The sequence below is a fragment of the Tachysurus vachellii genome, chromosome 10 (genome assembly GCF_030014155.1).
Source record: "Tachysurus vachellii isolate PV-2020 chromosome 10, HZAU_Pvac_v1, whole genome shotgun sequence".
NCBI lineage: Eukaryota > Metazoa > Chordata > Actinopteri > Siluriformes > Bagridae > Tachysurus > Tachysurus vachellii.
In genome coordinates this window covers 13319747-13337487 of record NC_083469.1, presented here as the reverse complement: position 1 = coordinate 13337487, position 17741 = coordinate 13319747, and the positions used below count along the sequence as shown (strand labels likewise).

Genomic DNA, 17741 nt, shown 5'->3' with positions numbered 1-17741 from the left:
TTTATTCCACGTTTCAGATCATCACACAAAGTACTGCACTACTGCCAATCAAAAACGAGGGCATTGCCAGAAAAGCAAATAGCACTAGTCAGATGGGATTCTCTTCATAAAGCACGAAACACTAAGTAGGTAAGTCGCTATTTGCAAACGTCGTATTTTGCACAGCAGAAGCGTCACAAAGAGGTAGCACACGATACGCAAATTCAAATAAGCAAAGCTGTCTAACTACAAGTTTGCCTTATATTGTGTCTGGCAGAACAATACATGATTTGCTTGTTACAGGTAGATTGACACATTTATTGGAGGTTATTTCGCTCTTTTCAGAATTGTAAATTTTTGTAATTAGATAAATCATTTTGGAAAAGCTGAATTGGGCTGAGCGGTGGTTAGGTGAACGTTCTGCCAGCGACTGGTAGGATATGAGTTTAGATCCACAGTATGACAGAAAACAACTGTAGGACGATGCTCTTATCTTCAGTCACTGGATTACGTTCTCCCACATGTGTACTATTTGTACAGGTAGTAAGTCATATTGATCAAACAAATTTGGAGAGACAAGCCAAGCCTTATATGAATGTGATCTCAATCTCCTTTAAGTGCTTTGTTCTCAGGATCGGCATTCACAAGGCTTCATGCCTTCTGGTGTGTCATGTATGGTTTTACTGAAATGGAGTTTGTGCTAGTTAATTTAACACATCGTCTGCAAAACCTAAAAGTATACTAGATTCTGCTGGACACCATCTTTACAGCTCCTGAATTATAAACCTAGTGTTTGTATACTTTATAAGTTATTGTCTGTACTTTACGAAATTATTTGTTTGGGGTCTTTATTTCCTGGGAGAAAGGGCTGCTTGAATAAATTTGCTTACTGTTTTACATACATGCCTCATGTCTACATTTTTAAAACATGAAGTTGAAGATTTAGGTTTTTAAAAACTCTTGTAAGCTAAGGCCCTGCTGAAACCTTTAAGACCTCTCACTTCACTGTTCTAGTGCAGACATATACCTCAGTTGGAATGAAAAATGAGGAAATATGCCATTATGGGTGTCTCAACACCAGTGGACATTGCTACAATAGTCTTGCTGTAATCATTACAGACCTCAAAAGTGGTAATAGATTTTCTCAGCATGGCATGTTAAGCTGTTTTTGAATTGAGTTTACAAAGTAATTAACATTCTGTAAAATGTTTACGGAAAATTTTATATATCTCAATGGCCATTTTAATAGAAAAACCTAAATAATTCCTACAGTTGTCCAATCATGCATTTTTGTGGCAGTGGCACTGCAAAAAAACATGCAGATACGGCTCTCGAGCTAAGTTATCCAGGTGACATGGTTGTTATTACCAGTAGGGCTGATCTGAAATTTTTTACTTGACACAGAATGATGCAAACACAAACTGGGCAGTTTAAGATTTGACAGACCAGCTAATACTTTTCCAAGTGTCAACTGTTGTGAGTTAGTAAGCCTGTACTTGCTGTAGCATCTGTTCTGTAGCACTGTTCTTAGCCAACAGCTGACATGTGGTGCCACATTATTATATACTTGTATAATTGCAGGAATGTACAGGTATATAGGTGTTCCTGATGAAGTAGACCATGAGTGTATATTGAAGTGATTTCCTGACCCAAAGTTACTTTAGCCAATCAGAGGTCATGTTTGTGACCTTGCTGAATCTACACATGCTACAGTACTACAGTAACTAGCCTAAGCCTCCATCCTGCTTATTTTAGAACAGCAGACAATTTGCTAGGCTCTGGTTTTAAATTCACATGACCATATTGTCTTTATATTATGATTTGTTGTAGTTTAATGAGCCTAAGAATGGAATTTACTAAAAAAGGTGTTTGTGTTGTGATTTAAATCGACAAACAGCTGCTCTGCAGTTCCTTACACTGGTGGTTGGCACTGCTGAAGTTCAGCACAAGGTTCAAGTCCTTGCAGTGTCCTGCTACAGACTTCTGTTTGTTCATAAGACTGAGGCTTTACTGGACCTGGTGCTGTGCTTCAATATTGGGTTACTCAATGAATTGTAACTGCTCATATATTCTAGTCAAATATATATAAAAGCAGAACAACCTTTAATACCTTTCATTTATTTATTTCTGATGTTAAACATACATACACAGGTTTGAATTTAGAAAACATATAAAAGTAAAGTTGGGGTCTGTCAGGTGCATGTAAAAGGAGTCTCTTGGATAATATTTTCAAGCGGGTTACATATTGTCCTCATCAGAGTCATCATCTTCTTCCAATGAATCCTGGAAGAAGAAGAAAATCAAGAATTGTGCTCAAAATCTAGAGACAAACCTGAGACCCAGAGTTTATTGCTAAATCACTTACTTTAGCATATTTCTCTGCCTCCTCTTTGATATCTTTGGGAACCAGCTCATGCCTTCCTTTTGTGACTGAATGAGGGATAAAATCAGTAAGATATTTTTAATGCATGAGGAATGTTTCTTCTTTTCTATTTAAAACAAAAATCTTTGCTACCTTCTCCAACCCAGCTCAGCTCCAACTCAAAGGCTTTGTCCTTCACCTCATCGTGTACAATGTAGATGCTGTAAACACAGAAGATTCTTCCAGTATAAGGAATGAAGAATGAGCTTTCCCTGTCAGCATCATCAGACCTCATGATTTTAACTCCGGGTGCTTTGGCCAAATCAAATCATTTGACTGATTTTTCACAGTACTTGTTACTTGCTTGGAATTTTGAAAGTTATTTATTCAAGATTTCATAGTAATTGTATCAAAAGTCAAAACAATGTAATGTTCTAAGACCTACATTTAGTTAACCAACCTAAGTCTGTTGAATTGTAATAGAAGTGCTTAATTTACTCTTCAAAATGTAATGTGTTCCTAAGTGATACTACACAAACAACTGATTTCCTTCTTGGTCACTTATGACAAAATCTGAAAGTGGTGCATTGGGCAAACTTTTTTTTTTTTTTTTTACTGTTAAGTCATCTATTTCTAGATAATTTGTAAAAAAAATTTTTTACTTTTCTTACAGTATAACCCATTATGTCTGTCTGTAAAGAGTTGATAGGATCAAGCTGCTGTATTTGCTTAATGGGTTAAACAGCTATAGTACGTTCAACCAGACAGTGCAGCAGCATGTGGCCAAGTAAATGAACCATTGTACATTTTATTGTTATTTCAACAACACTGAACCTTGTTATGCTTGTTCAGGGACCCTGCAATTTGAGCCAGGATAAACGGGTGGAGTTAGAAAGAACGAGATCTTTGATTGGTCAAACCCACCTGCCACAGGATTCTTATGTTTGCTCACTACAGAGGGTATAACAATGGTGCACAACCCCCTAACTAGTGCACTATGTCTACAGCAGAACATTTAAACGTACTCTCTTTGGAAACACAAACATGTCATCTAATAATCATTACAATCTAATATTAATGACTCACACAAGCAATGAAAATGTATAGATATATACACAAAACATCATGTCTTGGCATTTCCTTTTGTTTGCAAGAAGTTTTCAGGAAAATGTACAGAGGTGTATAGAATGCCTAAGAATCAGCTGTTATGCTCTCAGTTATAGCTATAGGTTGTACTTACATCTTTGCAACTTCTTTCACCAGCTCTCGGCAGGTCATTTCTTTCATCTGTATGAATTAGGAGGACATTTAAAAAAGGATTAGCTTGATGTAGCATTTCACATGACCAATAAGAACTAATTATGTGCAGGAATAGAATTTTCTATATAGAAAATAGTAATCCTGAGGAATCCTTATTACTCAAAGTCACTGATCACAATACATGTGTATGTGGGAATTGTCCTTACAACGTGTACAATCAAATTTGTGTGTGTGTGTAAACCTGAGTGTAACTGTTCAACGACCAGAAAATCAATACTGCCAAGTGTAATGCAGAGTAGCACAAACACAAAATTGTTTACTCAGGAAGCCTGTACTAAAGTTTAGGTAGAGGGGATTAGTGTAAACATGTAATGTGATGAAGATCAAGCTTTGTGCCTCTATTAGCTCAGCTGAATAATAAGTACATTTACATACGAGACACTATGAAGTGCATATAAACACTCATTTATTTATACATGACGCTTTAATGAAATGTATATTCATTCATTCATTTTCTACCGCTTATCCGAACTACCTCGGGTCACGGGGAGCCTGTGCCTTGAAATGTATATTCATTTTTGAATTTGGATAAAACACCTAGCTATTAGACATGCCACAATTGTACACAGTTCAATATGTGCTTGTGAGGGGAGATATTTGCAGTTTTGTATATAATTCCAATGCATTATATCTCATTTTCTCTAAATGTACTGTGTGAGCGCCTGGAGTCCAGATGCTGAGATGAGGAAATGCCTCCCCATGAGTAAATATTCAATCACTATGCACTAAAGTTGGGAAAATTTTGCTAGTGTCATTTCATACATTCAACATGGCGAGCAGTGAAGAGTGAATATGAGGAAGCACAGTCATCTTTCAAATCTGTGGTATGGGGGCATTTCAGTTTGGTGTGGAGTATAATGGAGAAGAGAATCCGGAAAACAAACAAATATATATCTCTCTCTCTATATCTATCTATCTATATCCCGTTTCCAGTACACACATCTTTAGTGCCATCACCCAGTTACTGACTGGAAGCAAAAATAGCAGAGCAGGTAACAGTGTCATCCAAAAAGCAACAGTCCCTCACTAATAGGGACTGAGCAAGAGCAGTTGTGGTGGTCATTACCATGGATGTGCAACTGTGTTCAGTGGTTAGTGATGTACACAATCATCAAAATTATGGACATTTGTCATACAACATGCAACAGAAATGTATAAAAATTGAAAAGGATTTTGTGCTTAAAAAGTAAAAAAAAAAAAAAAGTTTTGAAATAAAAAATTGCATTTAACGCATGTACTAAAACACCTAAGAATGGATCCGTATTGAAACGTGGGCTAACTGTTGTTGCTTCCCAACTAACTATAAATAAAAGGTTATAAAGCATAGAAGGTGCCTGTGATGTCCATGTGGCTGAAGCCGCTCTGATTAGTTTCATCAAACATTTGGATTCACACGATCTCAGACACACAGTGGAACAGTGGAAACCCACCTGAAGTTTCTCGATTTCCGTTTTTGCAGCTTGTTTGGCTTTTCCGATGGCACATCCCCAGTAACCCTATAAACAGTGACGTAGTAATGTTAGTACTTGAAAGACTGACTTTTTTAAGAATCCATGAAGCATCCATGAAGCAACAAAGCATATAATGAAGCAAAACTGACACCATCTTACATATGAAATTCCTGATGGGTCGACCATGTACAGCTGGGGACCGTCATCTTCATCATAAGAGCCAAGGATGAAACTAGAATCAGAAATGACAAGAAATATCCCTCAAATATTTTATTAAATATAAACATGTATTACTGTATAGATATTGTTGCATTATAATCCTGCTGTGTATACATTTGACCTACCTGCACCCAAAAGGCCGTACAGCACTGTATAACGTGTAGGCATGGACATACATGGCGACTCTGTCTGATAGATGCTTTTCAGATAATGAAAAAAGAGGAAATCACATGGAAATTAAATGACCGAAAGCACAATTATTATACACATCACTTGTACATTCAACGATAAGATTTTTTTTATTCTATTGAATACTGGGAAATGTTAATGGTCACACTGCTTTTTACAGAGCAATAATAACAATGGATCAGGTTCAACCATCGCAGCGCATCACAGCCTTTAATCTTACCTTCAGAGGGATGTCATGGCCATAGTTGGAACGGAAGTTGGATGCTTCTTCCCTTGCAACCTCAGCAAGAGATCTAGCATCTGCAAGCAGCCCTGCCACAGCCTAAAGTCAGAGCAGAGAGCAATATTCACACCTCATATATACAGTAGTGATGATGAAAGACTTAACAGCTCTATATATATAACACTGTCCACTTTAACCTTTGCAAATTCATGCAGTTATCTAATCAGCCAATCAGCAGCACAGTGCATAAAAACATGTAGTTACACATCAAGAGCTTCAGTTAATGTTCTCATCAAACATCTTAATGTGTTAAAATGTAATAACTGTGACAATAAGAATAGAATGGTTGTTGGTACCTAATAGGATACTTTGTTTATTTAGAAACTGCTGATGTGGGATTTTCACACACAACAGTTCCTAGAGTTTACACAAAATGGTGAGAGAAAACAAAAAGCATCCAGTAAGCGGCACATCCGAGGGTGGAAGTGTTGTGGTGTGAGGTCAGAGGAGACCGATAACTAATAACAGCAGAGACTGACAACACTTTACATCCATGGGGAGCAGATAGGCAGCCCGTCTGGTACCCACAACTGTGCTACAAACTAAGTCACCTGGTTTTATGTGTTGCTCATTGGTCAAGTGAAAGTCTGATTGGACAACTTCATGAATAAGCAGGGATACCGGTGTTCCTATTAAAATGGCTGGTGATTGGATAGCTGTGCTACAATCCTGACACCACTGTTACCTTTGTATTTATTTCTGAACAAATACAACACTTTCTATCATGGACATAATCACACACCATGCCAACGTGGCGATCGATGTTGAAGATACGCTTGTTGGAGCCTTGTTCGTATAGTTTGGACAGCACCAACTTCTCTACACCAAACACTACTCCATCTTTGCAGCGGATTGCAATCGCTGTGCTGCAGGAACAAGCAAAAAACCATCAACATGTAACACATTTATGACACAAACGTTTAGAAAGGTGAACAGAAAAAAAAGACTTTCCATCCAATGACATACCTGCTATTTTCTACTGCTTTCATGGCATACTCCACTTGAAACACCCTGCCATCCGGCGAAAAAGTGGAAGCAGACAAGTCATACTAGATTGCAGTTAAAAAAAAGCTGTTAGTGTTCAGTAAAAGCTTAACATCAGAAATAATATTCAATTCAAATTTATTTGTATAGCGCTTTTTACAATTGACATTGTCTCAAAGCAGCTTTACAGAACAGAAACATAGAACAAAATATTTTAATATAAAGAATGATATAAAGATTAATAGAATACATAATTCAAGATTAATATTAGATATATTTAGTTCACAATGTGTATGTATTTATCCCCAATGAGCAAGTCTGAGGTGACTCAGGCAGCAGTGGAGAGGAAAAACTCCCTTAGATGGTAAAGGAAGAAACCTTGAGAGGAACCAGACTCAAAGGGGAACCTCATCCTCATATGGGTGACACCGGAGGGTGTGATTATAAATATACAGTCTAACAAATGTTGTATTGATTAAATAATAGATGTTACTTCATTCCATACAAATGAAGCACGTCTTAACTTATTCTTGATTAATACTATCGTTAATTATTTCAGTGAATGGGATGTTAACACTAAATTATATATAGTTACAGCAAACATTTATTTGCCTTGAGAGAAAATTTAGATTACTTTCACTTTTGTTAGCCATGTTGCTAACGCTATGTGTCATTCGAGCTCAGTGCTGCGAGTTTAGCTTGTTATTCATTGTTAGCAGGCAGTGACTCAGCAAAGACACCAACAAAAATAAACGCCAGAATCCGACAAGATGTCAGAACCATCATTAAAACGCTCAACAGACATTTATTCTTACATTCTGACTGTAATTACTAACATAACATAAGCTCCATTAGCACTGGGGACAGTTTAGTGGTCCCTCAGAATGTGCTCTTGTGTGGTTTTAGACGAAGCTACAAACAAATGGTCATTTATTTAAAAAGAACACTTAAAAATATTAAAAAACTGACCCTGTTAAAGAAAAACAGATACAAACATTTAATATGAACTCACCCCGGTACCAATAGAACTCATTTTATCCTACAACTGTACACTTTAGCTTAGCACAAAACACCACCTAGCTAGCTTAGCATCTGCTAACGTTAGCGGCAATTCCTGACTGAACAGGAAACCGCGCAATAAGGACGTCACTGATTGGACACAATATCGTCCAATCATGACTTAGTTAAAATACCCCACCGACGTGAAGTTAGCTACACAGAATACATACTACAAGTCTCTGGGAATGAAGTGACGTTTTTAAGCTTCTATCTTTGTTAATAATAAATTTATTATTAAAAAAATAATACATTTTATAAAGTTTCTGCTAATATAAACATGAATTTGTGTTATATATGAAGCATATATGATCACAGCCCTTGTAATAGAGACACTTTCCTGCAGGTACACGTTCATGCAGTTATGTAGTGACAGCATGGTGCACAATATCATGCAAATACAGGTCAAGAGATTCAACTGATGTTCTCATCGGACATCAGATTGGGGGAAAGTGTGGTTTTAAGCATGATGTGGTTGTTGTCAGATGGGATAGCTTGAGTATTTCAGAAACTGCTGGTCTCCAGGGATTTTCTCTCTCTCACACACACACACACACACACACACACACACACCAGTCTCTAAAGCAGTGGTGTCCAAAATTATCCGGAAAGGGCCGGTGTGGGTGCAGGTTTTCATTCCAACCAAGCAGAAGCCACACCAGAGTCTACTAAAAGCCAAGAACAACTGATTAAACAGGTGGAATGAGGCATGGGTTCTGCTTAGTTGGAATGAAAACCTGCACCCACACCTACCCTTTGTGGATAAGATTGGACACCACTGCTCTAGAGTTTGACACAAAGGTTGTTGTGCCATCAAAGAAACAAAATCAGTCTTAAATGGCAACATGTGTTGGTTACACAGTAGCTCATGCACACGTTTATACTGATAAACCTTGCACTAGCGTATGGTGGTGAGAACCGTTTAAGGTGCTGTGTACAGAAGGGGGATCAGAGGTAGTAGGATAGATTAAACGAAGATAATTAAAAAAACGGGTGTAGACCAACTCCATATTAATGCCGTACCTTTGGAATATAAATCCAACAAAGCACAAACAGGAGTCACAGACAGGTCTCCACATACCTTTGGCTATTTAGTGTTTAAATTAAATAATTCATTTTATATCTTGTTCAGATAATACAGACCTTTCATCCTATCACAAAGTGTTCAAATTTCAGCTAAATAATTTGTTTTTACTCCAAAAATATTACTGACAAGATTACAACTGGACTGTATTAAATTCTTACTACAGTCAGTAAATATCAATAATTAGAATTTTTATTATACACAAAGCTAATACAATTATACTAACTAACATTTAACTAACACTAATATCTACTTAGATGACATCTGCTCACACTATAAAACAAACATGTTTTGATCACTGTGGAGTGTTCGGTGGTGTCAGTGTTGTCAAAGAGGAACTTGTTCACCCCACTCTCTGCACTGCACTGTTATGGAGGTTTCACTGTAGAGTGCAGTATTTCTCTACAGAAAAAAAACACAAAATGTCAGAAAGCATGTCAGAAATGGGATGCAAGTTTTAATTATATAAGAATAAAAAGGAGAACATATTTTCACAAGCACATCTTCACTTGTAACTCAGAATTATTCATTCATCAAACTTGTTACAGAGATATAAAAACAGAACTGGTAAAAAGTGCAGCATGGGTACTACCACACCAGACAGATATGATACTTGCACTCAAGTACGGCTCATTACTACATTGCTACATTTCATCCATAAACATCATAATCATTGTGTGTAAATTTTTTTATTAACTTATGACCATCAAAATATGTATAGAATTATACATATAACTCAAATCAAAAACTGAATTCCCACTGCATTTTTTACTTCATGCAATACAAAATATTCCTACTTCTGAGCATGTGGTCTCAATAATAGTAAGGCTGAAACAAACGTCATTAAGTCTGCCACTTAGCTGCTTGAATCCAAAATAGCAACGCTTGGCTAATCCCTGAGACTTCTTGGGCTATCAGCAGCTAAGTGTCCAAAAACATTTCTGATTGTTCTCACAGGCTAGAACACCACTCAGTTGTGCCTCATACAGGAGGGTAACAAGAAAACAAACACCCTTTTCAATGCATTAATTCAGGAATCAGTTAACAGATTTCATAGAGATCAGATAGCAACAAATTCTTCAATGTAGAGGAGATATAGGCAATCTAGGCACAGGAGGTAGGTAGAAAATTGGTTCATTCTGCAGGGAAAGAAAGAAGCTACAAGACGAAGACCCATGAAACCCTGTCAAGCTCGGATCAATTTACATTTCTATAAATTAACCCGAACTATCAAATTAAAAACTAGAACTTTTGGCATTAACCAAAGTTCCCCATGTGTTGACCAATAAATGCAGTGACCTGTTTTATAGGCATTTCTTGAGATGGAGTAAATGTTCCTGGAAGATGAGCGGTTTTGCTGTGAAAGTTCAATAAATATCAACACAAACTGCCCTTAAAAAAATAAAGAAAAGAGAAAAGGTCTGGTTACAATTCGTTCTCCAAAAATGCATTTGCTTTCATGCAACCAAATTAGGAATAAAAGAAAACATTTACATGATTAAAAAAAAGACATAAGATGATGTGAAGCAAAGGAAAAGAGGAAAGAATAGATGTGAAGTAAGACTCTTTCTTGCAAGAGGTGGAATAGTGTATGTGGCAATGCAAAGCATTGGTTATAAGTATGTTGTGGCAAATTCAGTTAAGAAGGAGGACTAAAAACTAGAAAAACCTTTCCAATCACTTGACTATGATGACTATAGATATGGCATTTGAACCAATCCACATTAAAGATTCCAGCATTTTAGTGAATGAATAAGAGATGACAGGACCAAGACACATGCAAATGCTCTGGTACTGAATTAAAACACACATGTTTCATGTGCATTTGTAAGACTACAGCTTAAAATAAAAGTCTTCATATATGTGGGATGTTTGCACAATAGGACTAGCGATTCAGAGTTCATTTCCCTTCTCCTCTGTTATATCTGCAGCACGAGGCCAGCAGCAGAGATGTTGTCTCCTCCCCCGGCGGTCTGATAAACCTCAGTGCAGACAAGCACAGGAGCCACACAGATCTCATATTCATCCTCAATCCAACAGGAGACAGGCCGGGATTCCTGTAGGGGAATTCTCTGACTGCCTTCCCTCCTGCTTACAGAGAATGATTCGTCCAAGATGAGGCGCGCCTTGCTGGGGTCGATGTCAGCTGAGCCACATACGTGCCGGTTGGCGGTGAGTGAGGCCTTGGCCGTGGCTGACATGGTGTTCTTCCACTGAGAGCCATCCCTGACAATAATTGCCTGGAAGGCCAGTGTGTGAACGTGTAGCCTGGTAAGGGCTCGACCACGGCCAGACTGCCTGTGCCTGAGGTTCACGATGCGGTAAAGCTCTCGCATCTGGTCCAGTACGGTGGCCACACGAGGGTTGGGGTCAGAGAGCACGGTCACAGTGCTGCCACGCAAAAGGCTCAATAGATTGGGCAGTTCCTGCTCGTTCATGCCCAGAGAGTCAGCATGAGGAACCACAAGCTCTAACAGATCAGACATCAGAGCCTCGTCAACAAAGCTGGCCATTTCAAAATGCACATTGGTCTGAGGTGAAGCTGAAGACAGAAGCTGAGCCAGACGATTCAGTAGAGCCTCACGCTCTCCTGGAAAAAAAAAAATCATTATCAGTTTATGTCTGACACCCTGCCTCATAAATGCTGAAGAAAAACTCTAACAGAAATACGGATCAAGAAAGTAACAACTGGTAATATAATTTCCATGAAGGACCAAACTAATGCCACAAAAAATAAGAAGTGACATGCCCAGGTTTTATTCTCAGCATGTAACACACATTCTTTGCTAGAGCTTTGCTAGACCTCTGATCCAAACATCAGCAGTATGGCATGTGAGTGAGGGAGTGTGTAAGTTTAGCTAATCCTGCTTTTGCTCCAGGGCACAAAAAGGTAAAGCACAAAATCGACAGAAATATTTTCCCATGGTAACTAAAGGATTATAGAGGAGTATGTGTATTCTATAGGAATAGCATTAACACGACAAAAACATGAATATTCTGCATTTGGTTTCACTGCTAAACCAATAAATATCCTCATCTTACAGCCTTCCCTAAACTTATTGATATGCTAGAATCTGTTTAAATATAAACTCTGATGTTTATGAGGCATTCTGGAAAAAAAAAATAAAACATTTTTTTAAAAACACTTTCTTCTCCGTCCTTTCTAAATACTTATAATTATGTGTGAGAATCCACTGAGTCCACCTTGCTTGAATGGGAAGTTGTCCATCATCTGAAGTCCTCCCACCACCAGCAGGTCAGGTTTAAAGCTCTGCAGCTTCTTCTCAAATTCTTCCATCGAGTCCAAGTATGGGTTGTGGTCATCACTGTGGACAATGTACCTGTGAGAACCGGGTTTCACAGTCAAAGAAACGAATGCGCTTTTTTGAAATTCTTAATTAAATAACCAATACAGTGAGCATGGGGGTTATGAGCAGTGAGCTTTCTTAAAGTAAAATAAGATAAACTTCTTTAAAAAGACACAAGCGATGTTATGTTAAATAATTTCTCACGGCAGTTTACGGTTTTTCGTGGGTAATAATTGTGATAAACACATTATATGCTACTCAAAGTTGGTGGCAATTTCGATCACTGAGATTTGAATATATTGCAGGTCTCTTTTTTAAGATGAACAAGTCCCAGTTTAATCATGTTGTTCACAACCTAGTTCCTTCAGTTCGTCATGAACCACATGTCCCAGATTTTCAGTTCTCGCTTAGCCATAACATCAGGTCTTGTTAGTAAGAGCTGCATCCTTTCAACACGTCCAACCAATGACATGCTCCTTCACAGCCTGAACTCTAGTACAGTCTTTACCAGCAGTGTCCAATCTTACCCACAACTGGCCAGGTGCAGATTTTCCTTCAATCAAGCAAGAGCCACACCTGATTCCACACATTAACCAGCTGAACTTGCTTTCAAAATACTATGAGGTGTGAATAATCTGCATTCAAGTCTATTTGTATTTCTGCATTTAATCTGAGCTGCTGTGGAACGTCTATGGTCATTGGCGGATAAGATGAATACTGACAGTTTGTCTTATGCATCGATTCTCTAGGTGTAAAAGGTGCATCATCAACGTTGTCTATCTTCAACTTAATCAGTTATTGTAATGTTTTTCTCAATTCTAAGTTGTTTAAAGGTGTATCTACAAAGCATTTCTTCCCACCCACGTTCCACTGCACAAACTAAGAACCTATAGTTTGAAATTAAAGAACACAAAACAATGTTTCTCAGATATTATGTGGTTCTTTCCACAATTTTCATTACAAATATCTTTCAAGCTTCCAATATCCAGATTTCGACTGATAGTGATTTCAGTTAATTTAATGTGTATTTTTGTTTGATAAACACTCAGATTATCCCACAATGCACGTGTCAATATTTATGCCTAACAAAGAATTAGAATGAATATGAATGCCACTCCAAAATTAGACCCGCTGCTGCATTCCTGCAAAGTAGTTTACATAACCTGATTTGCAATCAGCAGCCTGGTTATTCAAAATATATTTCACACTGCGGGAAAGCAACCCTGGCAAACTATTCTGAATTTCTAACCTCTTGCTTTCTACACAGATATCAGCCTTACACTCTAACACACACTTACACTTCAGCCACAAATAAACTGGCAATTAGGCACTCACCACATTACAAATGCTTCTAATATCCAGTTAACAATACAAGACTGAAGCAAACTGCAAAGGATGAAAGTGTGTTAACCTGTTGGCTCTTCGGGAGGTATACGGCCCCCATGTAGCCCCAGAGGGATATTCCAGGATCAGATGAATATCTGGTTCCTCCACTGTGTTGCCTGCCACTACAAAGATTAGGCAGAATTTTCACAAAACAGCCAGACAGCAAAACAGGCTATATTTAATTGTAGCAATCATTCCAAACAAGTACATACGTATAACTGAGTGAACACGTGTGTTTAAGTTTCAGTCACTAGACACTGAGGAGTTATCAAGCAGCAAAAAAAAAACCAAAGAAATGATGTAATCCTATTTTCAAAATATGGAGATGAAAATGAAGGCAGTGGTGGAGTCTGACCTGTGATATGTTCAGAGAGGTAGTCATTAAAGTCTGTGCTGAAGCTGCCACCAAGTAAAACATCACAGCCCTCACTGGCCATCCTGCCTGCCATCACTGGTGCGTTACCCCCAACTGACCAACGGTTTCCTGGCAACTCTCGAGAGGCCTCCACCAGCTGACTGAAGAGTGTGTCGTTCACCACCAACCTCCTACGGGACAAGCAGGAGTGAAAAGAAAAGAAGAAATGAAGTAAGAGTAATAATAAAGCACTTGCAATCCTCTTCAATTTGAATAACATATGCATGTATTCCATCTAACTCAAATTATTTTTCTATGAACAACCTTACTAAACAATTTTACTGTTCAACAACCAACAAACTGACTGGAAAGACATCAGGCTCTATATGGTTCCAGTATGAAAAAAGAATAGAGCAGTATTTTTTACCCTTATCTATTAGCTGTAACTGTACTTGTATAAGTTATGAAAAACGTTTAAGGAATTCTCTTTAGTCAAAGAGTCTTTATAAACTAAATCCCAGGAGTTGCCCTTCCACTTCCACAAGTTTGATGTGTTGTGCATTCTGAGCTGCTTTTCTGCTCACCGCGGTTGTAAAGAGTGTTTACTTGATTTTATTATCGACTTCCTTTCAGCTCAGACCAGTCTGGACACTCTCTTCTATCAAAAGGTTTTATTTGGTTGTTCTTTTTACACATTCTGTGTAAATCCCATGAGATCAGCAGTTTCTGAAATATTCAAACCAACATCCATTTAACAGTAAAAGTCACAGATCACATTTTCCCCCATTCCATTTGGATATTTAATGTGAATGTAACTGAAGCTCTTAACATGCATCTGCATGATTTTGAAGAACTGTGCTCCAGCCACATGATCGACTGATTAAACGGCATAAATGGGTTAATGTATATGTGCTCCTAATAACCTGTATATTTTAAACAACTTATAATTTCAGATTTACACTTGCATCCTCCTTTAAAGAATATTGTACACAATGTACAAGCTTTCAGGAAAAGCTCGTTTTACTACATGGTAAAGAATTCAAACTCAAAAAGGCAATCTGAAATATAAGAGTCTTAAGAGCTTCAATTATAGATAAGAAAGGTTTTTCCAGATACACCAAGAACTAATATATAGGAGTGGTGGACCATAGCTTACCCAGCTGCAAAAAAACAACCTGAAAGTCCATTTACACATACAGAAACATAACACACTTACTCAGAAGCTGCTCCCGGAGCAAAAAAGTAGGCAAAACTCTGAGCGAGCTGTTTCACATTCTCAATGTAGTCGTGGTGCAGAGGCTGATCAGTTGGCTGCAGTCCAATCTTGTTCAGCAATGTCACACCATCCACAATAATGTCCACACAGCCCCCGAACCCTGATGATTAAAGGAGTGTGAGATGACACCCGAGATACCAGGCATTAGTGACATTAACTGGTGTTGCCGCCTACATCGCTTCTGCTGTGTGAAGCATGCTAAGTATATTAGTAATGGAGGAACATGTATAAGAGATAATGTTTATCTTTTACCATTACAGTCTTTCCAAACTGATCTAATCTCACAGCTGCTTAATCTTTGAACCTGACTATCCAGCAAAGCACACGGTCACAATGAGGCAACAGTTTTCTTGTTCTAGGGCCAAGGAACCCAACCCTGACCTTGGAATACACCATGTCCTGATATTTTCTGCTCTAACACAAACACTACAAAAAACATGTCAAGTGATTTGCATGCATGTGCTTATGAAGGAGGGTTTGTTTTTTGCACGGTTTGATCATGGCTCGAAGAGATAACATAGAAAAAAATAATACAAAAATTATAGCAAAACTCAGCTAAAGCATAAGATTTAAATCAATTAAATATTTTTTAAGAATCAACTAGTGACAAAAATTCTTTTAGTTAATCATCTTTAAATCCATTTACAGCATTTAGCAGAATATATCTTATATCCAGAGCGACTTACATTATCTCATTTTTATACAACTGAGCAATTGGGGGTTAAGAGCCTTGCTCAGGAGCCCAATAGTGGCAGCTTGGTGGACCTGGGAATCGAACCCATGATCTTCTGATCGATTGTTCAACACCTTTACCACTGACATTTTAATTAGGTCCCAAGCCTCTGAATAATTACAGAAGAGCAGTCTATTTTTAAAACTCTAATTAAAACTACAGTACTTACATATAAAAAAAATATGAAAATGTAAATGAATGAAAAGTGGTGACTGGATGAGACTGTTGAGAAAGTGTAAAATAATCTTCTCTGCTAAACAGAGCAGAAGATGAAGACATGTGTTTGACTTGTTCAACTTATTTCTAGTTGCAAAACATAAGTCAGTTATGTGAATAGTGAAATGAAAAGTGAATTTTAGAATAAAATCATTATTTTCAAGCTATAAAAGAATAGACACAAATGCAGCGTGCACACACAGCACACACACGTACATACACATACATATACATATACACACACACAGCACAAACAGTACACACATACACAGCAAACAGACAGCACAGACAGCACACATACACTACACAAATACATACACATACATACATACATACATACATACATACATACAGCACAAACAGTACACACATACACAGCAAACAGACAGCACACATACACATACATACATACATACACACACACACACACACACACACACACACACACACACACACACACACACACACACACACACACACACACACACACACACACACACACACACACACACACACACACACAGCCTGTAGTTACCTATGGCCACTCTGGGTCTGGAGATGTGGTTCATGCCCACTTTCCGTTCAGCTCGGAGTAAAGAGGACAACACAGCGCCCAATCTTTCATCCAGCAGAGACTGGGGAGAGCGGAACCAGTAGGCGAGCAGAAACACGCTAAAAGACAAAACTGTGCCATATTTCACACTAGAGCGCAGCTCCACTGCCATCGCTCCCCGTCACTGCAAACTAAACTCCACTATTAATGAAGCTCAGAGACGACAGCGAGGCAAGGTGGCGTGGGCGGAGCCACAACGTGTAACAAAGTGTGTTGCGTCATATCCGGGTCTGCACTGTTCATAAATAGCCTTCAGAATAAAAGTGTGTGTGTGTGTGCGTGCGTGCGTGCATGTATGTATGTATGTATGTATGTATGTATGTATGTATGTATGTATGTATGTATGTATGTATGTGTGTGTGTGTGTGTGTGTGTGTGTGTGTGTGTGTGTGTGTGTGTGTGTGTGTGTGTGTGTGTGTGTGTGTGTGTGTGTGTGTGTGTGTGTGTGTGTGTGTGTGTGTGTGTGTGTGTGTGTGTGTGTATGTGTTTGTTTGTTTATGTTTGTTTATGTGTGTATGTGTTTGTTTATGTGTGTGTTTGTGTGTGTGTTTATACAGTGTCTGTGTGTATATGTGATTATATGTGTGTGTGTGTATTTATATGTGTGTGTGTGTGTGTGTTTCTGTTTATGTGTGTGTGTGTATGTGATTATATGGGTGGGTGTGTATTTATATATGTGTGTTTATACAGTGTGTGTTTGTGTATATGTGAATATATATGTGTGTGTGTTTTTACAGTATGTGTGTGTGTGCACTTGGAATCATTATCCTGTTGCTTGACCCAGTTTAGGCCGATTTTAAGCACTGGACAGATGGCCTCACATTTGTCTCAAAAATATTGAGTATATATGGGACGTATATAGGGACGCTGAAAATTGTCTAAATGTCTGTAGGTATCACAGGTTCTACAAAAATAAAAAAATAAAAA

At 38.1% G+C, this 17741-nt stretch overlaps 2 protein-coding genes across 2 annotated transcripts; both read right to left on the bottom strand.

Annotated features, from left to right (window-relative positions):
- Nucleotides 1-2081: 2081 nt before the first annotated feature.
- Nucleotides 2082-7945, bottom strand: psma3 (proteasome 20S subunit alpha 3). The gene is made up of 11 exons (XM_060879953.1): nt 7800-7945; nt 6770-6852; nt 6546-6669; nt 5741-5842; nt 5457-5530; nt 5272-5344; nt 5092-5157; nt 3582-3628; nt 2495-2562; nt 2345-2409; nt 2082-2262 (listed from the first exon to the last, which is right to left on the bottom strand). Exons 1-11 carry the CDS (start codon nt 7818-7820, stop codon nt 2218-2220), a joined length of 768 nt encoding a protein of 255 aa, XP_060735936.1. The 5' UTR covers nt 7821-7945; the 3' UTR covers nt 2082-2217.
- A 1419-nt stretch (nt 7946-9364) lies between these two features.
- On the bottom strand, nt 9365-17005 carry adpgk2 (ADP-dependent glucokinase 2). Its single transcript, XM_060879608.1, has 6 exons — nt 16737-17005; nt 15193-15352; nt 13977-14167; nt 13647-13743; nt 12132-12268; nt 9365-11517 (listed from the first exon to the last, which is right to left on the bottom strand). The coding sequence occupies exons 1-6, from the start codon at nt 16924-16926 to the stop codon at nt 10847-10849; spliced, it is 1446 nt and encodes a 481-aa protein (XP_060735591.1). The 5' UTR covers nt 16927-17005; the 3' UTR covers nt 9365-10846.
- Between the last annotated feature and the right edge of the window lie 736 nt (nt 17006-17741).

Excerpts from the sequence above, each read along its gene's own strand:
- psma3 (XM_060879953.1), bottom strand. The coding sequence starts at position 7,820 with ATGAGTTCTATTGGTACCGGG. Across the intron at positions 5,158-5,271 it reads ACCCATCAGGAATTTCATAT|GGTTACTGGGGATGTGCCAT; the intron begins GTAAGATGGTGT and ends CACTGTTTATAG. Across the intron at positions 2,263-2,344 it reads AGGCAGAGAAATATGCTAAA|GATTCATTGGAAGAAGATGA; the intron begins GTAAGTGATTTA and ends TTCTTCTTCCAG.
- adpgk2 (XM_060879608.1), bottom strand. The coding sequence starts at position 16,926 with ATGGCAGTGGAGCTGCGCTCTAGTGTGAAATATGGCACAGTTTTGTCT. Across the intron at positions 13,744-13,976 it reads CCTCTCTGAACATATCACAG|TGGCAGGCAACACAGTGGAG; the intron begins GTCAGACTCCAC and ends TAATCTTTGTAG. Across the intron at positions 11,518-12,131 it reads CAACTTCCCATTCAAGCAAG|GAGAGCGTGAGGCTCTACTG; the intron begins GTGGACTCAGTG and ends TTTTTTTTCCAG.